Source organism: Chrysemys picta, chromosome 22 (assembly GCF_011386835.1).
Source record: "Chrysemys picta bellii isolate R12L10 chromosome 22, ASM1138683v2, whole genome shotgun sequence".
Lineage (NCBI taxonomy): Eukaryota > Metazoa > Chordata > Testudines > Emydidae > Chrysemys > Chrysemys picta.
In genome coordinates this window covers 13,243,390-13,269,964 of record NC_088812.1, presented here as the reverse complement: position 1 = coordinate 13,269,964, position 26,575 = coordinate 13,243,390, and the positions used below count along the sequence as shown (strand labels likewise).

Genomic DNA, 26,575 nt, shown 5'->3' with positions numbered 1-26,575 from the left:
ATTTCTTGGCTGGAACTACCAGCTCCGAACCCGCCGGCCGCCCCAGGGCCCCAGTGGTGGGGCCGGGCGGCCTGAGTGGGACCGGCTGGCAATCAATGGTATTTCTTGGGCTGGCGCTGGCCTCGTTACTGTGTGGCAGAGCCCTGGGAGTCACCCAGGAAAGATCCCACCAGGACCCGACACAGGAGCCCCCCAATTCTGATATCCTTGTGCGGGCTGCTTCCTCCAGGCCACGGAGAGGGGACCCAAATGGGTGGGGGGGGGGGGGGGCCTGGAAACAAACGGGTAAGGGCCCTGCCCTAGATTTCGGCCCTGCTGACGGTACAGGATCAGCCCTGCTGGAGCAGAGCGGGGCCAGGGGCTGGGACGGAGTCCCGACTGAAGGGACCTACGCCAGGGCCGCCCCTAGGAATCCCACTGGCAGCTCCGGGACCGTTTCCTCCTGACCCCCAGAGTCAGAGGCTGGTGCCCTGAAGCAGGAGTGACGTTAGCCCAGCCACAGCTCCTCGGCCTGCAGCAGCCGCCCCCCCCCCCTCAGCCAGTTCTGTGGGGCTGGGGCGTGTGGGCTGCATGAGGGGTCAGGCTCAGCACCGGACCCTGCTCGGGGAGCAAACGAACCCCCTCCCCCACGCTGGGACTGCAGCCCCTGCTATCTGCAGGGAAATCATTAACCCTCCTGCACTCTAGCAAATCTCGCTTTCCTGGCTCCGGGGGCAAGGCCCAGCGCCCTGCCTTGTCCGAGGCCTGCCAGGGTCAGGGGCAGAGCCCAACGACCTGTGGGTCAGGCAGACAGAGCGCATTCACCGCCCCTCCCACGCTGCAGCAAGGCGGGCACCCGGGGAGAAATTGCTGGCTGGAGAGAAGCAGGCTGCCTCAGCGTGAAAGTCCCCTCTGCTGCCCGCTTCACAAAGACCAAGGGTAGGGACCACCCAGATAGTCACAGCTCTACGGGCTAGTCTGGGTTATCACTTTTATTCCAGTTCCAGTTCAGGTTCTGATTACCCTATCGAGCCCTGCGCCCAAGTTACAAATACAGCCGTCCGGTACTCCCCTCCTCCGGGATATCTCCGAGTCCGATGGCTGCCTGGCCCTCAGGAACGGGGCCGTTCCTGCCAGAGTTTTCCCGTCAGGAATTCATTTTACCCAGTCTGGGAGTCCTCTTTTATCTTGTGCTGCCGGCTACAGCGACACTCTGCACAGGTGCGTGACGGCACCCATCCTCTTGTTCCTTATGTGCACTGTGTCCTCCCAGAACAGGGGAGCCCCAGTTCTTCATAGGTCGTTTGTAGTTCCTTTTATTTCTCATTGACAGTTACGCATGATGAGAAGCCCCCCCGCCCCCCCCGTTGGCACGCCTCTCCCTGTCGGTTCGTGGCATCGGCTCATTGTTTGGTCACTTACTCATGTCAAGCATTTCTCAGGCTTCTGGCCTAGTCTGGCTAAGTTGGTATCTTATAGGCCTCAGCCTGTAGGCCTTGCGTTTCAGCCCTGCTTACTTAGATACCTAATGCATGTGTACCGGGACTGTTGACCCCTTACTAAAACCCAGTGGGGGGGTTGGTTGGCTGGCTCCCAATCCCAAAAGAAAGGGGGAGGGTCGATGGGAAATCAGGACCCTGAGACTGACAGTCCCCAGGAACAATGGGGAGAGGCCAGCGCTCCAGGTCAGCCTGATTGACAGGGCGGGCAGGCTAATGAGGGAGTCCGGGGGGGGTCCTGTTCTCCGTCTGAGCTGGAATTGCCTGGAAGAGACGGGGGTCCGAGCTGAGCCCGGGGGCAGGGCCGCGCCGGCCAGAGAGGCAGCCCAAGGAGCTGGGGTAGAATGGAGCTGGGGCTGGGGCTGGAGCCATCCGGAGCCGGGTGCGGTGAGCAGCTGGGGAGAGCGAGGGGGACCCTGGGCAGCGGGCCCAGCACAGGGAGACGCCCCCAGCCAAGGGGCCCTGCAGCCCAGTCGTGGAGGGGATCATAACCCCGACGGGACGGGGGCAGTGCTGGGAAGGGTCCTGCCACCTAGAGCCAGAGGGCGTGTGGCCACCACCAGAGCAAGTGTCCGACCCGCAGTTTGGTTCTCGGCACCTGTAGCCCAGTGGGCCAACTTACCCGTATTAGATTCATTGTTTTCTTATTCCGCTTTATTCTGTTTAGTAGCAACGCAAGGAACCGACTGGCCTTTATCCTGTAAGATTTGCCTTTAGTGTGAGGCTTGATGCTTGGAACCTTTGGTATAGAGAAACGTAAGTAACTTATAAGTTCTAGGGAACTGAAAGTGACATGGCAGAGGGGGGATTTTGTCCAGAATACTGACATCAGCCACCCACAGAACATCGCTGACAATGGTGGCCACCGGGGAAGATAAGGACAATGACGGTGATAAAAAACATCATAGTTAAGTATAAAAAATAAGGGTGTGAGTCTGAACGTCCCAATGTACTTTCTGTACTATCTCTATTTGCCTTGGTAAGTTGAGATCTGTGTATAAGCTTTGCTAAATTATTAATAAATCTATATTTGTATAGAGAGAGAGAGTTCCTGTCACGGGAGTGTTGCACTTGTGCACATCCGGGTTCCCAACATTATATAATAAGTTTACAATAATCTTACTGGGCCGAATCGTGGGACGAGAACCTGTTAATCCTCCAGATACAATGCTATAGACCCACCTTCGGGTCAGCCTACACCCCCCCACTATGCACATTGGTCCAGCACCCCTGGGAGGCAGAGCCCACATTGCAGCTGGGGCGAGGGGGCTGCCGTTGCCCTGCGGACGGGGGCTTTGCATCCCAGTGCGTGCAGGGAGCTCGCGTCCCAGCTGCTCTCGATGCTGCTCATGCTCTCGGGGACGCAGGCTCTGCCCTGGTGTGTGTGTGGGGGCGGGGGGAGGGGGCTGCGTTGTTGTGGGATCCCTTTTGGACCTGGACTCACAAAGTGTCACTCTGTAAAATGGGAGACAGTGCGGCCTACTGGCTAGAGCACTGGACTGGAGCTTGGGAGGGCTGCATTCGATTCCTGGCTCGGCCACTGGCCGGCTGGATGGCCTTTGGCAAGTCTCTTCCCACCCCCCCCCGTGCCTCAGTTTGCCCATCTGTAAAAAGGGGATCCTGCCCCAACCCTCCTTTGTGCGGTGCTTTGAGATCTAGGGGTGAGACAAGCTCGGTATTATTCCAATGCAGCAAATGCTCCCATCCAAACAAGGAACCAAAGAGCCAAGGGAGGGAGTGAATCAATGAGAAATATTTCTTTATTCGGTGTATGACGGTAGCACCCCACTGCCCCCCCGCCAGGGGGCTTAGTCAGGGACCAGCCCCCCGCAACCCGGTGCTAGGCGCTGTACGAACACCAAACAAAGAGACACGCCCTGCCCCAAGGAGCCTCCAATCTAAGGCAAGAGCCATCGGGCGGAGGCAGCACAAGGAAACGGGCCCTGGAAGCAAACTAGCTCGGGGGCGCTGCGCGCGGTCTTGGCCTGGGCGTTTGCTGAGCTGCCCGCGATGGTAACGGCTAGGGTTACCATATGTCCTCTTTTTCCCGGACATGTCCGGCTTTTCGGCAGTCAAACCCCCGTCCGGGGGGAATTGACAAAAAGCCGAACATGTCCGGGAAAATGGCGGCTCTGTTTAAGAGCCCGGCTGCCTGAACACTACCGGCTTCGGGCAGCCCCGTGCCTGGAGACCCTGCGCCGCCGGAGCCCGGGAGGGGAAGTGCCCGGCTGGGGGCGCAGGGTCTCCAGGCACGGGGCTGCCCGAAGCCGGTAGCTCTCGGGCAGCCCGGTTCTTAAACAGAGCCTCCAGCGGCTGCGGCTCTGTGTAACTGACACTGGGTCAGTTACACACAGCCCCGGCGGCTCCAGCCCTCCCGGCTCTATTTAAGAGCCGGGCTGCCCGAGAGCTACCGGCTTCGGGCAGCCCCGTGCCTGGAGACCCTGCGCCCCCAGCCGGGCACTTCCCCTCCCGGGCTCCGGCGGCGCAGGGTCCGGAGGCATGGGGGCTGCCCGAAGCCGGTAGCGCTGGGGCAGCCCGGCTCTTAGAGCCTAAGAGGAGCAGAGCTTCCAGCTGCGGGGGCTCTGCTCCTCTTTGGCTCTGTGTAACTTATACAGTCTAAGTTACGCAGAGCCGCCGGAGCCCGGGAGGGGAAGTGCCCGGCTGGGGGCGCAGGGTCCGGAGGCATAGGGGCTGCCCAAAGCCCGAGCGCTTCCGGCTTCACGGTTTGCTGGGCAGCCTCCAGACCCTGCGCCCCCGGCTGGGCGCTTCCCCTCCCGGGCTCCAGCTGCGCTGGGGAAGCGCCAGCTGGGCGCGCAGGGTCTGGAGGCTGCCCGGGAAACCGTGATGCTGGTAGCACTGGGGCAGCCCTTTCCCCCTGGCTGGGAGTGGGAGGGAGGAGGGGGCGGAGTTAGGGTGGGGGAAGGGGCGGAGTTGGGCGGGGCTAGGGGTGGGGAAATGGGCGGGGCCATGGCCCGTGGAGGGTCCTCTTTTTTTATTTATGAGATATGGTAACCCTAGTAACGGCCCGCTGGGGCTGAAGGCTGTAGCGGCCCCGGTTGCTTTCCCCAGCCGGTGAGAGCCTGCGCCTCCCAGCCACAGGCCTGGGAAGGGAGCTGGCCCTTAACCATTCAACAGAAGGCTCCAGTCCCGTTTAAGAAGGCGCTGCCGGGAGCTGTGCTCGTCTGCACCGGGCGGGGTGGGGGCGTTGGCACCGATTCCAGTGCAGCTGCCCCCCCCCCCCGCCCTCCTTTGCACCCGGGCCCCTGCTGGATTTCCCGGCTTCTTCCTCTTCCTCCCCCTGCGATGCCCCCTTAGGTGTCTCCTGTTTGTCCTCCCCTGTGACAATACAGTTCTGGCGGAACCCAACTGAGAGTGCCAACTCAGGACAAGTTTCAGAGTAGCAGCCGTGTTAGTCTGTATCCGCAAAAAGAACAGAACAGGAGGACTTGTGGCACCTTAGAGACTAACAAATTTATTAGAGCATAAGCTTTCGTGGACTACAGCCCACTTCTTCGGATGCAAGAAGTGGGCTGTAGTCCACGAAAGCTTATGCTCTAATAAATTTGTTAGTCTCTAAGGTGCCACAAGTACTCCTGTTCTTTTAACTCAGGACAAATTGCTCAAACAGGGCAGTTACAGCCCAAGGCTGGGGTTTTTTCCACCTCTAAGGCAAACCAAACCAGCCAGACTAAGAGGACTTCGGTCTCACCCCCCGGCTAACCGCAAGTCTCACAAGCAATCTCCTTAGACACTCCAGTTTCCCAGTATCACCACCAGTACCACTAGTATGGGGACAAATGATTATGAAAACCAATACCCAAATAAAAGAAAAAAGGTTCTCCTGATCCCAAAGGACCAAGCCCCAGACCCAGGTCAATATACAAATCAGATCTTACCCACAAATCACGCTGTTGCCAATCCCTTAGAATCTAAAATCTAAAGGTTTATTCATGAAAGGAAAAAGATAGAGATGAGAGTTAGAATTGGTTAAATGGAATCAATTACATACAGTAATGGCAAAGTTCTTGGTTCAGGCTTGCAGCAGCGATGGAATAAACTGCAGGTTCAAATCAAGTCTCTGGAACATCCCCCGCTGGGATGGGTCCTCAGTCCTTTGTTCAGAGCTTCAGTGTAGCAAAGTTCCTCCAGAGGTATGAAGCAGGATTGAAGACAAGATGGAGATGAGGCATCCGCCTTATATAGTCTTTTCCAGGTGTAAGAAAACCTCTTTGTTCTTACTGTGGAAAATTACAGCAACATGGAGTCTGGAGTCACATGGGCCAGTCCCTGCATACTTTGCTGAGGTACAAGGCGTATCTGCCTTCTCTCAATGGGTCCATTGTATAGCTGATGGTCCTTAATGGGCCATCAAGCAGGCTAGGCAGAGCTAATCTCAGCTTGTCTGGGATGTCACCCAGAAGCATAGCATAATTTTGCCATACAGACAGTATAGAGCCAATATTCATAACTTCAACTACAAAACTGATACACACATATAGACAGCATAATCATAACCAGTAAACCATAACCTTGTCTTAGACACCCCATTTGACCCCCTTTATACAAGATTTGCGTGCCACTACAGGACCTTGGTTGCAACAATGATCTATATGGTCCCAGTTTATGTCAATAACGTCACATCCCCCCATTTACAGGGCCTGGGCTGGGCGGGGCCAAGTCCAGGTCAGCACCCAGTCCGCCAAGGCCGTGGGCAGGTAGGAGAGGGGGATGTAGAAGAACTGGGCGTCCCAGCCGCCGGAGTAGCGGGTGCGGGGGTGACGGGCTGTCAGCGCGTGCTCCATGCAGTCAGTGACCAGGTAGAGGTTGGTGCTGGGTTTTGTCAAGAGTATCTCTCTGGTGAGCTTGTGGCCTGTAGGCAGAGAAGGGGGAGAGGTCAGTCCCATGAGAGAGAGAGAGACACACACACACACACACGGCAGATTTCAGTCCGGAGGGATTTAGCCCTTTGTGGGAGGGGAGGGGGGACTAAGCTTTGACCCCCATGGCTGCAGAGAAATGCTCCGCCAGTTACGGCGACTTTCTGAGTCTGCAGGCAGCCTGTGTCGATAGCGCTGCCCCTATTCAGCTCATTGGCGTGTTGACTCTTAAACGTAACGATGTCTCCCTGGGAACTGGATTTCCAGTCAAAGTCAGGGCATAACTGTGGGGAATCCCCTAGTTGGAAGCAACTGACTCTCTGGGAAGAGGCTAAAATCTTCAGAGGACTAGACACCCCACCCCCCTTAGTCTTAATCTGCCCCGAACTTGGAGCCCGTGCTGCATAAGCCCTACCTGTGGAGAATCTCCACTAGGTATTAACAGCGTAGGGGCTACCACCCACAACCGCACAGCGAGCATCCGTCCTGCAGAGGGCAGCCTCTCCCCCTACACCTAGCGTGTGAGTTCACTACAGCAACTGAGCGCCCCTTTGCAGAAATTTGGCTGTATTCGGGCAGATGCCCCAGCACAGCAGCTCCGGGGTCCCCGTCAGGGGAGACGAGGGGACCGATTGTTTATGGGCTGGCTGGCTTCTCCCCTCTTCCCACCCTCGGGAGCCTGGCCAGAGAGTCCCCGTCTCCCCACGACGCCGCAGGAGCTCTCACGGCTGTCGAAGTAGCGCTGCCCGTAGCTCTCCTTGATGTCGGGGTGGGCACGGCGCCAGCTCTGCTCCAGGCACTCCAGATTGCGCCGGGTCTCCGTCATGGGCGTGCGGAAATAGCCCGGCTCCACAATGGCGATCTTCACGCCGAAGGGCCGGAGCTCGCGCCTGGAATGGGACAAGCCCGTCACTGCCGGACGCCGCGGATTTCGGGAGCCCAGCACGAGCCTGCCTCCGATTTCGGGAGCGCCCCCACAACTCCCCCTTTGGGAACAAGGCCCAATGCTGGGGCCCCTTAAAATCAACGCGCCTGGAAATCAGTGGCCAAGGCCAGGTTTCCCAAAGCACTAGGGATTTGGGGGGGCCGATAGGGGACCCTCAAAGGAGCCTGCTCCCCAGAGGGCGGGCGCTAAGGACCGTCTCTGCGAATCAGGCTCTTTTAAGGGGTTTCAGGGCAGGCCCTCAAAACTTGTGGCCCCCAAATCGCTTTAGAAACTCCTAGCCCTGGGCCTCTCCGCGCTTGGACATTTCTGGGCTGCTCTGAGGCCGGGGTGAGGCAGGGGGTGGGTACCTGAGGCTGTCGGAGAACGCCTCCACGCCGTACTTAGAAGGGCAGTAGCCCCCTCCGTAGAAGGCCAGCCGGCCCAGGATACTGGCCACGTTGACGACTCGGCCCCTGGCTCGTTTCACCAGGGGCAGGAAGCTGAGGGTCACCTCGATCAGGCCGACCAGGTTCACGTCCAGCACCTTGACGAAGTCGTCCTTGGTCAGCCACTCATTGGGGGCCACGGGGAAGACGAGCCCCGCGTTGTTCACCAGGCCCCAGAGCCCTGGGAAAGGGAGAACGAATGAGCATGGCGGGAGGCTGTTCCCCTTCGATCTGAAATCCCCCAACGGCACCAACCTGGCAATTAAACCAACCCCCGTCCTGGCCCCAATCCCCCACGTGTGCCTGGGGGAGCTGCTAAAAGGCCATTTCTCTGTGCGTGGGCAGGGACCGTCCGCGTCGTGCTGAGGTTATCCAGCATTATCCGGCATCACCGTGCCTTGAACGCAGCTGCCACCAGCTCTTCGTCCTGGGCGGAGAAGAACTGGTGCATTGAAACTGGAGTGTGGGGGGGGAGGGGGCGGACACCCAGCCCCCCCACTCTAAGCCACTAGATCCCACACCCCTCCCAGATATGGGAATAGAACCCAGGAGTCCTGGCTGCCAGCTCTCGCTGCTCTAACCACTAGACCCCACTTCCCCCCAGGATGGGAATAGAACCCAGGAGTCCTGGCTCCCGATCCTTCACTTCTTTCCTGCCTGTCGCATTAGCACAGCCCCAGCCTGTGTGAGCTCAGAGCTGCCCCTGGCAAAGGGGCAGGTGGAGGATTCAGGGGCCCCACCTTTGTCCCCCACTTGTTCCTTCACCCAGGCGGTGGCCGCGGCGATGCTGTCGGTCCGGGTGACGTCCAGGATCACCGTTTGCAGCCGCTCCGACGTCGCCTTCCTCAGCTGCTCCGCGCCCTGCTGGGTGAGACAAGCCGCCAGCACCCGCAGGCCCCGCACGTCCAGCTGCTTGGCCAGCAGGTTCCCGAAGCCGGAGTCGCAGCCGGTGATCAGGACGTATTTCTCTCGGAGGTTCTCCACAGTCTGCCGCTCCCGGTACCATCGGCGGAGGAAGTACAGCCCCAGCAGGGCGGCCAGGTACAGCCACATCCTCCCACACTGCAAACCAACCAACCAAGCAGATGGGGCAAGACTTGCACTGAAATGCAGCCAGCTCTGGGGTGGGTCGGAGCAGCTGCTTAACAGCAAAGAGCAACCAAGGAGTGCTTAGAAGCCCGCCTGCAGCAACCACAGGACTCATCTAATACAAGTGGGACTTTACAAGAAACAGTGCCTGGGATTTTAGAATTCAACTCCTTATGGACGTAAAACATGTCTGTAAGCAGAAAAGACGGGGTTGGAGGGTGACAGAGCTTCCAGAGCTCTCAGCTCCCCGCAATGTGTTCAGAACACGGGCCGTATTTTCACTTGCGCTTCGCACCCAGCAACTCCCCCTGGGCCGCTGGAGTCCAGTTTCCCAAAGAGCCCTGCTGCCGACGTGCTGAACCCTGCTAAATTCACCCCCTAGGATCCGGCTCGCTCCTGCTTCGTGTCACCATTGACACCAGCGTCCGACGGTACGAGATCCCACCTGGGGCTGGTGTACAGCCGCTGGGCACGGAGGTGAACGCCAGGGGAGAACCCACCCCTTTGATTCACCAGTTGTGCCAGCCTGCGGACAACGGTTCACGTTACGGCTGAAATCTGCCCGAGCCAGCAGCCCTGAGCCAGCCCCTGCCCCCTACCCTTCCCTGTATCCATCACTAAGGAGGACACCGGCCGCTTTGCTCCTGTCAAGCCTACAACCAGCTACCTGTGAACAAGGTCTCCGCTTGCCCTGGGTGCCAGCTCCCGCCTGGTCCCCCTGCTCTGCAGCCTTGGACACAGCGAAGGTGAGGAACATACCACGCCCCGTGGAGCGGAGCAGGGCAGAGGTCCCGGGTAGGCGGCTGAGCGCTGGATGGAGGCGGGGCATGGAAAGGCCAGGGGGCAAGGTTCTGCCTGTGGTTAAACAAAAGGGCCTTGTCAGTTTGATCTGGCCCCAAAAGGGATTCAGAAAAACCAGCCCGTGAAATCTCAGCGGTGCTGAGTTCCTGGGTGCTCAGACTGGGGGTATCGAAGCCGGGGAAGTATGGATGGGCTGGGAGACTGGCTGGAATGGGTGTCTAGAGACAGACCGAAGGGAACACCTGGGATTGTGGTGCTTCCCTGAGATTAGGGTCCCAGTGTGCCGAGCGCTGGACGGACCCCCCCTCCCAACCGAGATGGGGGCCCCATTGTGTCTGGCACTGCGCAGCCCTCCCCAGACATGATGGAACGCACCCCTGTATTCACACCCGGCATGCCATTGTAACCGTCTTCGTACAAGGGACGCCTCGGGAGGTATTGTTTGGAAACTCATCCTTTGCTGGTCACTAGCGTCCTGGCCACATAGGCTTGGCAGCACTGGATGTGAAGCGAGACGCTTTCCCCACACGATGTTATTTACACGACGTCCAAACCCCACAGCCGAGCCCAGGCAGAAGTCAGCAAGCGGCTCTGTCCTGCGCAAAAGAACGTGTGTTTGCCTTAATTTCCATTTAGGCAGTACATAGAATCATCAGGTGCAAAGGGGGAAGGAAGGAAACGTGCATGTAACATATGCAGGTGAAAAAACCCAGCAGGGAACATCCTTCCACATAGACGCTTTGTCCCCTGGTTCTCAGCTGGCAATGTTTTTCAATGTCCCATAAACGATAAAACGGAGGGGCAAACGCCTCCAGGGACCCCTCTCTCTTTCCCTCCCTGCCCATCTCCTTCTCTGCAGCTGAGAAGACCAAGGAAACGGCTGTTGGACTCTGGGGGGACGGGGCCTGACTCGAAGAGTTTGGTCAGTATGACCGTGCGCTGGAGGCATGCGGTGAGGAACTCTGCTTGTAGCTAATACCGGTTAAGTTCGGCACTAGGAAGTGTTTTATCTTCATTTCTCCTGTAGCCATTTCTGATTTGTTATGCCTCGGAGCCCGTACTCACTTCAAGCCTCTCGCTTTGTAACCAACTTGTTTTACGGTTTGACCTAACCCAGTGTGTTTGCGTTGAGGTGTCTGGGTAACTCTTTCAGGGGACGAGCTGCTGTATAGGATTCCCTTGAAGGAATAACAGACTGACCGCATTCACACTGTCCAGGAGAGGGCCGGGCAGCGCAGGACGTACATTTCTGGGGCGGGGTGGGGAGGGGGAAATCCGGGACTGGGAGTGTGTTGAGATCACCCTGCAGTGTAACCCAGGCTGGGGAGAGCCAGGGTGTGCCTGACAGGCTGTGGTTACACACACACACCTGGGAGTGAGCTGCAGGCTGGTTGTGAACAGTCCAGGTTGGAGCAAGGCCTTGCACGGCACCCCAGGTTGCAGGACGGGGGGGGGACACAGCCCCACACTGGTCTGGATTGCATGCCTGGTGCTGCACAGACCTTCTCGCCCCCCTGCTTCCCTGAACTGCAATCAGGGTCCCATCTTGCCAGGCCTTGCATGGACCTTCCTCACTGAGATCGGGGCCCTATTGTGCCAGGCGCTGCACAGGGCCCCATCGTAGCGGGTGCTGGCCAGACACACAGTGAGAAGCCCCTGCCCCCACGAGCTCCCAGTCTAAGCCGATGAGATGAACGGTGAAGCATCCGTTCCAAGGCAGGGGCCGGGAAGCCGAGGGAAGCCACCCCAGTCTTTTGTCCCACGCACGGCCAGATGGATGAGACCAGGACAGCCCTTAATTCCCCAGCTCTGCTCGGGGCCAGTCCCAGCTGCGCCAGAGGCAGGCCCAAGAGGCCCTGTGGGGGGCAGCTGGGATCAGGGTCCCCCAGAGACTGTTTCCTCCTGACCCCTGATAGTTAGAAGCCGGCTCATGCCCTGAAGCAGGAGGGTTTGTAGTCCGGCCATAGCATATTGTCCTTGTCACGCAGACCCTAAAGCTCTCCCTTGCTCCTATTGGACGTTTTGGAGATGGGGGTCGGGGGGGAGGGCGAAATCTGCAGCGGCCACGTGAATTTCAGGATCAGCGTTGGACTGTGGTGCCGCTCTGCCCCCGGCTACCAGCCCTCGGTGGAATCGCAGCACCTTCCCTGTCGATGGAGAAATGAATAATTAACTGCGCCAAGGTCCAGCAAATATCAACTTTCCCCCAGCGGTTCACCAGCCAGGGGAGTGCGTTCGTTTCTGCCAGCCTGCTAGCGAGGGAGGCTGGGCTGAAGGGAGGCTGGCGAAGCAGCCCCTGGGAAAGCAGGGACAGGAGCGACTGGGCCCCAGCCTTCAATCAATGATTGATTTCTGGACTCCCCCCGCCCCACCCCACCCCGCCCCATCCTGTCCCCTGCCAAGGCTTCATGGCCACAGACTGCAAGGTGAAAACAGCATCGCTCTGTGCTTAGCGAATGCCGAGCCGAAGCACCGATAGGTGGGGGGCAGAGAAGCAATATGGTAATAGAGGAGCGCAGGCCCTGACTCCGTGAGATGGCGGAGGATCTCCATGACTCGCGATCAGTACAGGGCCTCTGACACACGGCTGTTCCCGTTCCCCCCCCCCGAACGATGCATGTGCTGCACGGCAGTGGCCGGGGTGGAGGGCTGTGTATGTGGGGAGGGGGTGGCCCTTCCAGGGTGCGAGCGGCCTGGCATCGCAGTCGGGGGGGGGCTGCAGTCTGATGCGGGACTTGGCATTGCAAGCGTGCGGGGCGCTCGCCTGGCCATGCAGGGTGCTCTGTGCACGGCCCCCAGGGGCTTTGCAAGGCACCGTAGGCAGGGGGCTGGGTTGCCCCTCCGGGGGCCCGTGCTGGGACTGGGGTGAGGGCGCTGGCGTGGCAGGGGGCGCCCTGGGGTCCCTGGGGGGTGCCCCTGTAGTCAGGGGCTCTGAGGTGGGTTGCAAGGCGCTGCGGCCCCCGGGCTGAGATGCATCGGGAGTCCGGGGCTTTGCAATGCGGGGGGGGGGGGGGCTTTGCAATGCGGGGGGGCGGGGGCGGGGCTTTGCAATGCGGGGGGCGGGGGAGGGGCTTTGCAATGCGGGGGGGGCTGACGCGGAGACAGGCCCCGCCCGGACTACAGCTCCCAGCCGCCCCGGCCCGGCCCCACCCTGCGCACGTGCGGCGCGGCCGAGCCGGTTCCCGCGCGCGCCCCGCGGGCCATGGCCGGGTTCGAGCCGGGCTCCCTGCCCGACCTGCTCCCGCTCTACTACCGCCGCCTCTTCCCCTACGGGCCCTACGGGCGCTGGCTCAGCTACGGCGGGGGTGAGCGGCAGCGCGGGCCGCCTGCACCGGGGAGGGGCCGCCGGGGGAGAGATGGGGGGGTGCATGGGATGTGTGGGGTGCATGCACGGGGAGATGGGGGTGCACGCAGGGGGGCGGTACATGGGGGGTGCATGGGGAGATGGGGATGCACGGGGAGATGGGGTGCACGCAGGGGGCCGGGTGCACGGGGAGATGGGGGTGCACGCAGGGGGGCGGGGGGTACATGGGGGTGCATGGGGAGATTGGAGTGCACGCAGGGGGCGATGGGGGTGCATGGGATGTGGGGGTGCATGCACGGGGAGATGGGGTGTATGCATAGGGAGATGGGGATGCATGCACAGGGTGGGGGGGCACATGCACGGGGGGGGGGGGAGGATCCATGCTCAGGGTGGTGGGAATTTGGGGGATGAGGGAGCGTGTACAGTGGGGGGAGATGGGGGCAGGGAGCAGGACGGGGAAGTGTAAAAAGGGGGATTCTAAACGGCCCAGGTCCTGAAGTTGGGACCCTTCTGGGGGGCGGCAGGGAAGGAGGGGATCTAAGGGGTGAGGAGCTGCGTGTGGGGGGAGCTCCAAGCTAGGGGACGGGCGGCTGTCGGTCAGGCCTGAGGGCCGTTAGATCGGGGATACGCGAACATCTCCCTAGGGCGCTCAGACAGTCCGAGTGCAGCTAGATTCGATGCCGTTTCCCTTGCAGTGGTGAAGAATTACTTCCAGCGGCGGGAGTTCTCCTTCACGCTGCGCGATGACATCTACGTGCGGTACCAGTCCTTCAACAGCCCCCAGGAGCTGGAGAAAGAGATGCAGAAAATGAACCCCTACAAGATCGACGTGGGAGCCGTGTATTCGCATCGAGTGAGTCCGGACTGAGAGATCCGGTATTCTCCGGTCCGGTCTATGCGTAAAACATCCATCAATATAGCGATAGAGCTCCAGGGTCTAAAAATCCACCCCCCTGAGCCCCTCAGCTCTGCCAGCCCAACCCAGGGTGTAGATCCAGCTTGATGGATGGACGAATGCTACCGTCACTGGGGGAAGTGGAGTTCCTTGCGTCTACACGATGAGTTTACAGCAGGATAGCTATGGCACAGTAGCCGTGCCATTCTAGCGCCTGGAGTGTAGACAGGCAGGTCACTGAGGTGGCTTATCATTTTTCTTTATCGATGGAGAAACTGAGGCACAGAGGGATATGGCTAAGCTGGGGAAAGGGATGACCTTGTTAATTATAGACCTGACCTCGTTCCCAGGTAATATAATGGCGCTGCTGATACAGGGCTCGATAAATAAAGAATTAAAGGAGGATAATATAATTAATGCCAATTAACGTGGGTTTGTGGAAACCAGATCTTGTCAAAGTAGCTTGGGATCTTTTTCCGATGAGACCGCAGGTTTGGTTGATAATGGTCATAGTGTTGATGTAACCCAGCGGCTCTCAACTTTCCCAGATGACTGTCCCCCTTTCAGGAGTCCCAATTTGTCTGGTGTACCCCCAATTTCACCTCCCCTAAAAAGTACTTGCTTACAAAATCAGACAAAAATACAGAAGTGTCACAGCGCACTATTACTGACGGTCTCATTTTTACCATATAATTTTAAAATAAATCAATTGGGATATAAATATTGCACTAACATTTCCGTGTATGGTATATAGAGCAGTATAATCAAGTCATTGTCTGTATGAAATGTTAGTTTGTACTGAGTTTTACAACAGGCGACATAAAAAGCCCTAGCGACGTCAGGACAAACTACAATTTCCTACAGACAATGACTTGTTTAGACTGATCTGTACGCTAGACACTGAAATGTCAGGACAAGATTTATATTCCAGTCGATTTAGGAAGTCAGCAATGTTTCAACAACAGTGTGGCTGTAACACTTTAGTATTTTGATGTCTGATTTTCTAAGCAAGTAATTTTAAGTGAGGTGAAACTTGGGGGTCCGCAAGACAAATCGGACTCCTGAAAAGGGGACAGTGGTCTGGAAAAGTTGAGAGCCAGCCCCTGCATTTGACTATCCTGCCCTCCCAGAACTGGGTCTAGAACCCAGGAATCTTGACTCCCAGTCTGGTTCGGGAAGTGCCATTTGTGTGGCAGGATCCCTGGTGCAGCGTGGGGTGTGCGTGACGCTGCTTCCTCCCCACCGACAGAGAGAATGAGAGCTGAGCGAGGTGCTAACCCCCCGGGGCTGGGAGAACATCACAAAATCCTCTGTCGCACCAGCCGCCACAAGGGCTGGTGGCCAAACCGATCCCCGTTGCCTTGTGATGCAGCAACTCGAGTGGCGCGTGAACGCAACGCCGCTGGCTTAGCAGGTCACATGGAGGGATCCCCGGCCAAACCGGCAGTCATCCGCGCGGCCCCCACGGCCGTCGAAACTGACCCGTTCCTCCCCTTCTGCAGCCCAGCCAGCGCAACACCGTGCACATGGGAGCCTTCCAGGCTCAGGAGAAGGAGCTGGTGTTCGACATAGACATGACGGATTACGACGACGTCCGGAGGTGCTGCAGGTATTTGCTCTTGCCGTCCGCTCCAGTGAGCACAGACGTGTTGTGAGACAGTCCCTGTCCCAACCAGCTTGCAGTCTAAAGAGATGAAGCAGACAAAGGAACCCCATGTTACAGATGGGGAAACTGAGGCACGGGGTCGGGCCAAGGTCACAAATGCGCTGCTCCAGAGAGTTCCCACCCTGGCTATGACCAAGGGGTAGGCAACGGGGAATGGTTCTGACAGCAGGACTCTGTGGCTGCTTGGTCAGCCGTGCCTGGGGCATGGAGGTTTATATTGTGGAAGGCCCATGCTTACCCTGCCTTGCTTCTGTGCCACTCTCCTTTCAGCTCCGCCGAGATCTGCTCCAAGTGTTGGACCCTTATGACCATCGCGATCCGTGTCATCGACCGCGCGCTCGTGGGCAAGTACCGGCCGCGCCCCTTGGGTCCGAACGCTGCTGTATTGGCCAGTCTGCGTGGCACCGTTGGGGCTCTGACGTTTCCTCTCTAACCGTGTCCCGAGCATCTGCGGTGGTGTCTCCCCCAAGCTCTCCAGGGAATCCAAACTCCACCTGGCTGAGAGTAGGGTGACCAGATAGCAAGTGTGAAAAATCGGGACCGTGGATGGGGGGTAATAGAAGCCTATATAGGAAAAAGCCCCAAATCTCGGGACTGTCCCTATAAAATCGGGACATCTGGTCACCCTAGCTGAGAGCCGCCTTGGCGACCCATTTCAGCTGCCGGGCATGTGGCGGTGAGACCCGCAGAGACTACAGGTCCCAGTGTGCACTGCAGATCGAGATGGCGCACTGCATGCTGGGATATGTAGGCCACATATATATTGGCGAGAGCCGGGCGGGCTCCTTTGGCCCACTCAGCACGAGCGGTGCTGTTTGCACTGGGCTCCTGACCAGCTCTCGGTGTCATTTATGATGCCGCTCGTTTTAACCTGTTTGCCAACAGGGATACGGGCTAAGCCAGGCAGGGCAAGGGGGCTTGTGGGGCACATGGGATGCAGAATAAAACCGGGCCTCCCTCGGGTCTGTTTGCAGACTCCAGAACGTAACCCAACATGTCCTGGCCCTCTGTGGGGCCCAGGGGGGCCAAGAATTCTGCTCCACAGAGCTTTACCCGTGTCTTGCACGATCTTTCTTGTTTCCAACCCGAGCCTTGCGCTGACTTTGCTCCGTGTCCTCCCTGCAGAGGATTTCGGAGTGAAGCACCGCCTGTGGGTGTATTCGGGCCGGCGAGGCGTCCACTGCTGGGTGTGTGATGACTCCGTCCGGAAGTGGTCGTGCGCCATGCGCACCGCGGCGGTGGAGTATCTCACCCTCGTGAAGGTGCGTGGGAGTTGACGGGGCAGGGGCTGGGCTGAGAAACTGGCTGCGTCCCGTCTCTCTTCCGAAGCCAGGCAACGCAAATATGGGGCCTGTCGGTCGCGGGGGCTCGTCTGGCCCCGGTCACGGTGGTATCAGCAATGGCTTTATCCTCACCCCCCTGAGAGGCAGGGCAGTGCTGCCCCCCCCCCCCCTATTTGTACAACTGAGGCAGAGCCGGTATGTCTACACTGCAAAAAAAATAAGACCCACGACATCGAGTCTGAGGCCAGGTCTGCAGACTCAGGCTTGTGGGGGTCTAATCTCCGGGGCGTCCGTGGTTGATCCGGAGCTTGGACCCCAGCTGGAGCTGTGAGCATTCAGGGTCCTCTGCAGATGGTGCCCTCGAGCCAGAATCTTCTATCCTCCTCGCTCAGCGCCCGGTTTCCGGGTAAGGGGAGGGGTTGGGCTGGACGAACCGTCTCCTCTTTTGCATCCCAGGGCGGGTCCGAAACCGTGAAGAAGGTGAACCTGACCGACCCCATTCACCCGTTCATCAGGTCAGTTGCCGTGACGCTGGATGGCGTCTCATGTACCCCAGCCTGGCGTGCCTTGCTCATTGGGCCTGGGTCTCGGTCGTATTCATGCACCTCTGTGCCACTTAGAGCAGCTTAAAGTGGGTGAGAATGACTCCCTGGGAGACCCCCATGCTGGGGCCCTCCCCAATCTGGCGTGGAGCAAGACGTCAGGGGCTCTGCATCTGCTCTGTGTCCAGCCCCTGGCATAGGGGGCAGGTGAGGGTGTGACAAGATCACACTGAGTTATGGCTAATCTCTGCTTCCTGAGGGCCACAGGGAGAGGAGTGTACGTTGGAGCAGCCCTGGGGCTGCTCTAAGTTAACCAGGAGCCAGGCATGATCCTGCACGGTCCCAGAATACAGCTGAGGTCCCCCTCTCCCTATCTGCAGGGAGGAAGTAGTTGAGCGTCCGGCCCGCCATGTGGTGGTAGAGGCGTCAGGGGTAAATCCAGGCATTGTGTTGCCTTCCTCTGCTCCTTAGCTCTCTCATCCCCCGCCCCCCCTTGTTTCCCCAGCCACTCGCTGAGTCTGGTGGAGCCGTACTTCGAAGACTACGCCCTGGTGGGCCAGGATATCCTGGGCAGCAGCGAGAGCTGGGAGAAGGTGGTTGCCCTCGTCCCAGAATATATCCTTCGGCTGTTCGCGGGGGCCTTTCTGCAGCTCAGCGGATGGGGCGGCAAGAACTCGAGGGTCCTGGTTCTTGGGGTCGCCCGAGCCAGAGACGTGTGCCTAGCTCTGTGTGTGGGATGCGCCGAGTGCCTTCAGCTCGGCTCTAGGGGTGACGTCTGTCAAGGAAGCCTATTGGGACAGAAATCAACGGGCCGAGCCTGTAATTCGCGGGAGCTGCAGCCACTTCACGCCGCCAGGGGGGGCTGCCCATGGACCGCAGTGGAGTGACACCCGTTTACACCTGCTGGGTCTCCAGTCCACAAAGTTCTGGCCTGCCTTCACAGAGAGCACCTGGGACAATCTCGGTCAGGGCTTCTAGGGGCTGTCGCGTTACACACCTTGTAACAGACCGATAGCCGGGTCTGTTGGGTTTCAGCTGCATTTCCCCACTTCTCCGAGATGGGAAATGCTCCTGGCGTTCCTTTGGCGCTAGAGAAATACACAAAGCGTGTGCGTGAGATTGACGCACAGTGTTGTAAGCTCCTTGGGCAGAGACTGGGTGCCTTCATCTGTCTCTGTGGGGTGCTTAACAGAGCCCCAGTCCCCGTGCTACCCGTTCGGAGGGTAACGCAGCTCTTGCCTTGTGAATATTCGAGCTCTGGCCTTCCCCTGATGGGGTTGGCCCCTAGGCGAGCCTTGTTGTAACCCCTTAACAGCTGATCACCGGTTCGAGAGAGCCTGCTGCGGGAATTCCCCAAAAAGCATGATTCAGTCCAGCGCTGGGAGCTCCTGAAAAAGAAGATGGAGAAATGCAAGGTAAGGAACAGCCCAAGAACGTAGCTGGGGACGGGAGAGAATTGAGGCGGCGTGTGGCTCGTGGGGGACGGTTGGTCTTTGGGCCCAATCCATCGATTGAATTCCCCCCTGTGACGAACTGGGCCTGTTCTCACTGTGGTCTGTGAATGCTGACAGGGGAGTGTGCTGGGATAGTCTGCATTGGAGGATGGGATCGGCCCGGGGGCGCATTCCTGGGAGTGTAACATGAGAACCCAGGAAGGGGTTGAAGGCCAGGTGACTCCTTAGCCCGGGAAACTGGACAAAGGCGGTGGGAGGGGTCGCTGAAGGCAGTGTGCTGGAAGCGAGCTGGAGAGATGGCTGGGAGACAGAGATGGCTCTGACCCCCCCCGAAGGGGGGGCGGGCTGGGATGCCCTGGGACCCCAAGCTGGACTTAACCGAGGGGGTCCTGTTGTCTGTGCCTGCAAGACCTGTCTTGGACTGTATTCCTGTCATCCAAATAAACCTTCTGCTTGACTGGCTGGCTGAGAGTCATGGTGAATCGCAGGAAGCCGGGGGTGCAGGGCCCTGAGTCCCCCAATACTCCGTGACACCCCCCCCCCCCTTAGCTCTTATGTGACGCTTTCCATCCGTCGACCTCGAAATGCATTACAAAGATCGGTATCGTTCCCTCCCATTTTACAGATGGGGAAACTGAGGCACAGGGCGTCGGCGGGATTTGCCAGTGGCAGAGCCGGGAATAGAATCCAGGCTTCTGAGTCCCAATCCAGCGCTGGTCCCTGTTCGGCTGGGGACGCTATAGGGAGCACCTGCCCTGCCCACAGCAGCCTGTGACGAGGGGTATTCCCTGGTGGATGGTTTGCATCCAGAATCGGGGCCTCTGGCTGTACCTAGGATGGTGACGTCCTTGAATCTCCGGGGTGGGACTCGTTTGCAGAGGGCGCAGAGACAGGGAGCGTATGGGGCCTCGTAGCACAAAAGCCGTCCCCAGCCCATGACTGTCTGTCTGCTCCTAGCCCTCCCACGCGGAGTCGGAGATCATGCTGCAATACTGCTTCCCCCGGTTGGATATCAACGTCAGCAGGGGAGTCAACCACTTACTGAAGAGCCCGTTCAGCGTCCACCCCAAAACAGGTCACGCGCGCACGTTGATGTAGATCCGCTGGCCCGGCGTCCAGCAAGGCGGGGCGGTCGTGTTATCCCCATTCCGCGGGTAGGGGATCTCACCGGCGCGAGTGTGAGAAATTCAGCCAGCCGCCTTCCGCCCCATCGGCAGCCCCGAAGCCCCCTCCTCGTTTCAGACCAGGATGGGGGGCGAGTTCCCAGCCAGACGCTTCCCTGGCTAATGCAACGGGGGATCCTGGCGCCGTGAGCTTCCTTCCGACCCAGGTCTCTGTGCAGTCCAGAAATCCACACCGTGTTTACCTCCCCTTCCTCACTCACCCCTTGGCCAGTATCGTCATAATTTGGACAGCGAGGTGCTGTCCAAACACAACCCATCCCCTGCCTGGGCTCATGGTGAGCTGTGACTGCATCTCGCTGTGCTAAACTCGCTTCTGTCCCTGTCCCCTCCCTCTCTCCAGCCCTGGCCGTGTCTCTCCACCTGAGACTCGCAGCAAACCGAGGTTGCTAGCTCTTTAGGCCAGGGGTTGTCTCGCTGCTTTCTTGTGCAGCTGCCAGCCCAAGGGGCCCTGACCCCTCATTGTGGCCTCTGGGCGACGCAGGAAACACGCTGCTGGTAAAGTGACGCTGGTTTTGCCTCTCCTAGGTCGTGTTTCGGTCCCGATCGATTTGCGGAAGCTGGATCAGTTTGACCCGTTGGCCGTTCCAACCATAAGGTACCGGTGATGGGCCGGGATTGCAGGACCTCCCTCTCCGCGTGATGGGGCGTGTCTGGCTGTGAACACAATCACTTCCGAACGCTGCCTCCGGCTGAGTCTGGGATTCCGGCATCGACGGGCAGAACCCCTTTGATTTTGGGGGAGATCAGAAAGAAACTGGGGGATGCCCAGAGCCCCTGCCCTGTGGGGCAGATGTTCAGCCATCAAGGAGAGCCAGAGGGAGAGGAGACTTCATCCTTCCTAGCATGTGGCCTCCTCTTTGTAACATCATGATCTATGGTTGAGGAGAGAGCACGGCAACCACCTGCCAATCGGGGGGCGGGGGGAGAACAGTACTTTGGAATGGGGAGACAAAAGAAAGAGAGACAGAGCTCCTGGAATGGAGCAGGGGACAGTGAGAGACTCAGCCCCTGGCATGTGGAGAATAGGAGACACCCAGAGCCTTTGGCGTTGGGGGGACAGGCGGGTGGCATACGGGGAGCCCGTGGGGCGAACGGAGCCTCCTAATGAGTGCAGACCCCCAAGGTATTTATCAGCGCAAGGTGGATGGGGCCAGTTGATTGGTTTGTACACCATGGGGCAGCCAACCCCTCTCTGGCGCGATCTGTCCGGCACGGAGTGGGCCGGGTCGGCGCTCTGCCAGCGAGCGGCCGTGCCATGAGGCTGCCCTGTGCTGAGCTGTTCAGTGGGGCCGATCATGGCTAGAGGCTGACTAGCGGCGTTGGGTAGCCAGCTGTAAAGGACTCTCACGCTGCTTGTTCGTAGCTGCCTCTGTCGTGAACTGGACACGGCTCACGAGGAGGAGGATGGAGAGAAGGAAAACGAGACGGAGCCGGAACCCAAGCGCCGCACCAGGGGTGAGTGGCTGGAGGCAGGAGTCAAGAAAGATGCTGCTTTTATTAAAGCACATTCATACGGGACCTCGGACGGGGGCATGGCCTAGGGGACAGGAGACCCTGAAAGTTGATACCCCTCTTTCCTAGTCAGTATTTCCGGTCCCCAGAGCGGTAACACGACGGCCTCAACCAGGTTCCTCTCGCTCCCAGAGCCACTCGTCAACCACAGAATATTTTTGCTGAGTTTCATGCAGCAGCTGGAGCTCCTCCAGGGCGCGCAGCACAGAGGTCTTCAGCTCGCAAAGGGGAGGAAAGAGGCACCCCCTGGAAATTGCTGCACCCGGAAAATGAGCTTCCAAAGTAGAACAAAAAGTGCCCCCAGAGTTAGAATTTTTCCGAACACCCAGACCATACACCCAGACGTGTCAATTCACTGCTGCCGAGCCCAGTGGCGTTTCAATAAGAATTAACTCCTTTTTCTTCTGTAGCGTTTTTCACATTATCCCCGTTTTACAGATGGGGAAACTGAGGCACACACGGGAGCAGTCACTCCAGCAGGCCAGTGGCAGGGCCGGAAATTGAACTCGGGACTCCCGAGTCGCGAGTCTGTGCGCTAGCCACTAGGCAACACTGCCATTCTGTGGTGGCAGCGTCCCACTGCGGCATTGTGGGCAATGCCAGGGGGGAATTTTCCCTGTAGGCCTGAGGCAGTTAGCCAGCGCTGAAACTATGAAGGCTAAGTTAAGATACAGGCCTGGATGGGCGTTGAATTGCCTCTTGATACACCCAGCCTAGAGAGCCCAGGTTTGAGGGATTGTAACATGAGGCGCTGCATACGCTCTCTATGGCCGGCAGATCCTTTGCACGTGTCTCTCTTTGTCCCTTAGACTACAGGAAAACCAGCTTGGCTCCATATGTGAGAGTCTTCGAACAGTTTGTGGAGGAAATGGACAAGTCTCGCAAAGGGGAGCTTCTCAAGAAGAGCGGTAGGGACGGAGGGGGGGACTGGGCGGGGCCTCTCCTCTTCCAGGCTGCTCGAAACCTTTCAGGGCTCTCCCTTCTCCCCACAGAAATGTGGTCCTCACTTCTAAGCGTGGGAGGGGGCGAGACTGCCCAATGGTCAGCGCACAGCTGCCTGGGTTCTATTCCAGCTGTGTCCCCCTGGAAAGTGACTTCAGCTCCCCTTAGGTTGTGTCCTCCCTGCAGGTAAAAGGGGTGTTCTTAACTCTGGTTGAACCAGCTGAGGGATGAACTGGATTGCTCTCTTCATAGATTCATAGATTCTAGGACTGGAAGGGACCTCGAGAGGTCATCGAGTCCAGTCCCCTGCCCTCATGGCAGGACCAAATACTGTCTAGACCATCCCTGATAGACATTTATCTAACCTACTCTTAAATATCTCCAGAGATGGAGATTCCACAACCTCCCTAGGCAATTTATTCCAGTGTTTAACCACTGTGACAGTTAGGAACTTTTTCCTAATGTCCAACCTAGACCTCCCTTGCTGCAGTTTAAGCCCATTGCTTCTTGTTCTATCCTTAGAGGCTAAGGTGAACAAGTTTTCTCCCTCCTCCTTATGACACCCTTTTAGATACCTGAAAATTGCTATCATGTCTCCTCTCCGTCTTCTCTTTTCCAAACTAAACAAACCCAGTTCTTTCAGCCTTCCTTCATAGGTCATGTTCTCAAGACCTTTAGTCATTCTTGTTGCTCTTCTCTGGACCCTCTCCAATTTCTCCACATCTTTGTTGAAATGCGGTGCCCAGAACTGGACACAATACTCCAGTTGAGGCCTAACCAGCGCAGAGTAGAGCAGAAGAATGACTTCTCATGTCTTGCTCACCACACATCTGTTCAATGAGAACGTAACCCAAAAGGTTGTGTGTCTTAATGCCCATCAACTCCTGCTTACCGCAGCGATACTCAGACTGGGTAGCTCTTCGGTGTGTCTCCTGCGGCTCTTTGCAGCACATATTAAAACACCGTGATTTAATTATTAGCCCATCAGGATGCTTTTGTTGTGTTATTAACCGATTGTAGTTGATCAAGTAATAGTACCTGGTCAGTCATTTTGCTGTGAGAATAATATATAGGTTAAATATTTCCCCGTCATTCCGTTTCAATATGAATATAGAGCACCTGTTGTCAATGAAACAGTGAATTCACAGGTGGTGGCTCTGCTGGGTAGTGCTGATCGCTGATTTGCCTCCTGAACCGCTGAGGTCTGAGTATCACTGGCTTAGAGGAAAAGGAAGGCAGACGTATAATCGCGCAGCTTTCTCTGTTGTTTAAGATCCCGTGTTTCTTTCCTCTAGACTTACAAGGAGATTTCTGAGGACTCTGGTGTCTCCAGTGGGGAAATCTACATCTGGTATGTCCAACCAGCCGTTACAAGAGCTCTGAGCGGGATAGCGGACTGCTCTAGTTACCTTATTCTTCTTGGCATTAAAGGCTTTACTCAGCAGACTTCGAAGAAAAGGAAACCCAGCTGGTCTTGCCTACTGGAGAGAGAGGATTTGGATGTTCATTTTGCAGGGGCCAGCGTGAGCCTGGGCTTGGAGCGTGCGCTGGGAGGGGACTACGCTGTGGATTGTTGGCAAGAAATGAGAACTGCTTCCTTTTGCGTGAGGCGACGGGGCATGGGCTGATGTCAGTTCCTCCCCTCGTCTGCAAACAGCAGGCGGCTTAACCCACCCGCCCCGTTTGCCGGCACGAGGGCAAGGCGGAATTTTACCTACCTGACCAAGAGCCATTGGTAAAGTGGGAATTTGGAGAGAGGGGATCCCAGCTGGCTGATTCGGGAGGAAGGGAGGAATTCTCATCGGCTGATGGATTCCGAAGGCGCAGAGGTCTGGAATCGGCACCTGGCTGATGCCTGCAAAAATGACCCACGGGTTTTCTTTCTATCAGGATAACTCTGCTGCTCTGGGGCAAACCATTATTAATGGAAGAAGCTGCCTGACAGCCCCAGATGCATGAGATTGGACCGTTGTATTTGTCCTTTCTAAGCAATGGTTCCCCGGGCCTAGCTCTTCCAGATTTCGACCTCCACTGACTTATTCCAGACATCCGAGGCTACTCCAGTTGTCCCTCCTCTTGCTTAACGTTCCCTTCTGGCTGCAGCCTGTGTAGTCCTCTCCCTGCTGCAGGGTTTAATTCGCAAGCTCTCGAATGACTCCAGGCAGCTGGGTCTGATGGCCCAGTAGGAGGCGCTCTGTGTATCCTTCTTTTGTACTTTTTTACGCAAAAAGAAAACGATTAAAGGGTTCCGTTAAAGACTGTGTCTCCTTTTGGTGGTGGTTGTGCTGCGGGCTGCTGGTTGGGTTCACGGGGCCTGGCTGGGAAGTTATCCAGTGATCTGAAAAGGTCACTAGACCCCCATGTCTCAGGGGAAAGAGCAGCGGTGGGCTTGCAGCTAGGTACAGGACTGGAAAGATCTGAGGGATACAGTGAGCAATAGGTACGTGGGTCCCTGGCTTTTCCATTTCCTTTGTTGCTCTCTCTTGTTCTAATGCTGAGGTTAGTCATCAAAGTAAAGAAACAAACATGACTCAGGAGTGGGGTAAAGTAAGTATTCTCTTGCCACTCCCGTTCTCCCAGAGCCCTTTGGCCTTTAAAGGCTCACAGTCAGATAGTTTAGGTGCTGGGGTTAGCTGCTGCTGTTTTTTAACCCTGTCCTTTTCTAGACAGCCAGTCATTTAAAGTCATTGCTAGACTAATCAAGTTGCGAGAGTGCCCCCTGCTGACCTTCGAGGGACTATCCACTGGAGTCAATTTCTGAAATTGACCCAAAAGTTATTCCAGACCCGGCACCATCCCCCTGCCGGCATCTGTGGGTTTAAAATCACATTTTGTTTTTTCATAGCTGTTAAAGTCGGTTAGATCATCTCAGCTGACCCCCTGTATAACACAGGCCAGAGAATTTCAGCCAATGACTTCTGCATTAAATCCCCTTCCAGAAAGTGGCCCACTCTTAATTTGAATCCATATGCCTCTGTAGGGACACGGGGGTCTAGCTTTTTGGTTCCAGTTGCAAGATTGGAGCTTTCAATGGGAGAACACACTGCAGGGCAGAGATCTCACCTGCCTGTAGCTATGTACAGCCCCTAGCATGGGTTGGGCACAAATTGGAAGAGAGAATGATTTTACTCTCGTGCATCCCTCTTACAGGAATCTCAGGTTGTGTTTCCTAGTGGACAGAGCACCACACTGGGAATCAGGAGACCTGGGTTCTGTTCCCAGTTCAGTGGGGCAAATCACTTCACCTCCCTATACCTCAGTTTCCCCATCTTTAAAATGGGGATAATGATAGTAGATCCCAAAGGGAGGTCACTGATCAGAGCTAGGGGTTATTGTTTGTACCAGTAGAAAATAAAAAGTTCAGACACACTTCTTAAGTTGAAAGCTTCCCCTTTTTGGCCTGCCCTGGACCCAGACTCAGAGGGATGGGCGAGTCAGAAAGGTCTCAGGAAGATCAGTGTGAGGGTCATTTGCATCAGTTTAGCTAAAGAGGTGAATTTAAATGAGTTTAGACTCTCTGTGGACGCTCGCTTAAGTGGAGTAGGACTAGGTTTAAGCTGAACTGCAGTAAACTTCTCAAATCAAAGTTGGAGCACCTCCAGTGGCGTTTGCACAATTTAACTAACCTGGGAGTAAGCAGGTGCCCAGTTTTGGGGGAGGGAAAGGAGAGGGTTTGTGTCTGACAGTGAGGGCAGGTTTTCTAGAACAGTGGTTCTCAACCAGGGGTACGCAGAGGTCTTCCAGGGGGTACATCACCTCCTCTAGAGATTTGCCTAGTTTTACAACAGGCTATAGAAAAAGCACTACCGAAGACAGTACCAACTAAAATTTCAAACAACTTGTTTACAGAGCTTTCTAGCTTATACACTGAAATGTTAGTACAATATTTATATTCCAATCGGTTTATTTTATAATTAGATGGTAGAAAGGAAGCCATTTATCAGTAACAGTGTGGCTGTGCCGCTTCTGTATTTTTATGTCTGATTTGTAAGCAAGTCGTTTTTAAGTGAGGTGAAACTTGGGCGGAGGCAAGACAAATCCGACTCCAGAAAGGGGGACAGTCGTCTGGAAAGGTTGAGAGCCACTGGGCTCTTTGGAAAATCTGACCTCCGTGGGGCAGGGAGACGCCACGTTCCTTAATCGCAAATGCAAACCTCCATCCCAGCTGCATCTGTTA

General features: G+C 57.1%; 2 protein-coding genes across 3 annotated transcripts; one reads left to right on the top strand and one right to left on the bottom strand.

Moving 5' to 3' along the window:
• Nucleotides 1-5,400: 5,400 nt before the first annotated feature.
• Nucleotides 5,401-9,641, bottom strand: HSD17B6 (hydroxysteroid 17-beta dehydrogenase 6). Its single transcript, XM_065576588.1, has 5 exons — nucleotides 9,483-9,641; nucleotides 8,467-8,788; nucleotides 7,649-7,907; nucleotides 7,082-7,245; nucleotides 5,401-6,348 (listed from the first exon to the last, which is right to left on the bottom strand). The coding sequence occupies exons 1-5, from the start codon at nucleotides 9,570-9,572 to the stop codon at nucleotides 6,128-6,130; spliced, it is 1,056 nt and encodes a 351-aa protein (XP_065432660.1). The 5' UTR covers nucleotides 9,573-9,641; the 3' UTR covers nucleotides 5,401-6,127.
• Nucleotides 9,642-11,995: 2,354 nt separating this feature from the next.
• Nucleotides 11,996-24,654, top strand: PRIM1 (DNA primase subunit 1). 2 transcript variants are annotated; one of them, XM_065576587.1, is made up of 13 exons: nucleotides 11,996-12,118; nucleotides 13,616-13,773; nucleotides 15,318-15,424; nucleotides 15,752-15,825; nucleotides 16,607-16,743; nucleotides 17,221-17,279; nucleotides 17,812-17,921; nucleotides 18,630-18,721; nucleotides 19,718-19,835; nucleotides 20,470-20,539; nucleotides 21,308-21,399; nucleotides 22,266-22,364; nucleotides 23,694-24,654. In XM_065576587.1, exons 1-13 carry the CDS (start codon nucleotides 12,073-12,075, stop codon nucleotides 23,711-23,713), a joined length of 1,182 nt encoding a protein of 393 aa, XP_065432659.1. In that variant the 5' UTR covers nucleotides 11,996-12,072; the 3' UTR covers nucleotides 23,714-24,654. The 2 variants fall into 2 exon arrangements, with proteins under 2 accessions (XP_065432659.1, XP_065432658.1); XM_065576586.1 differs by lacking the exon at nucleotides 11,996-12,118 and adding an exon at nucleotides 12,739-12,921.
• The last annotated feature ends 1,921 nt before the right edge of the window (nucleotides 24,655-26,575 follow it).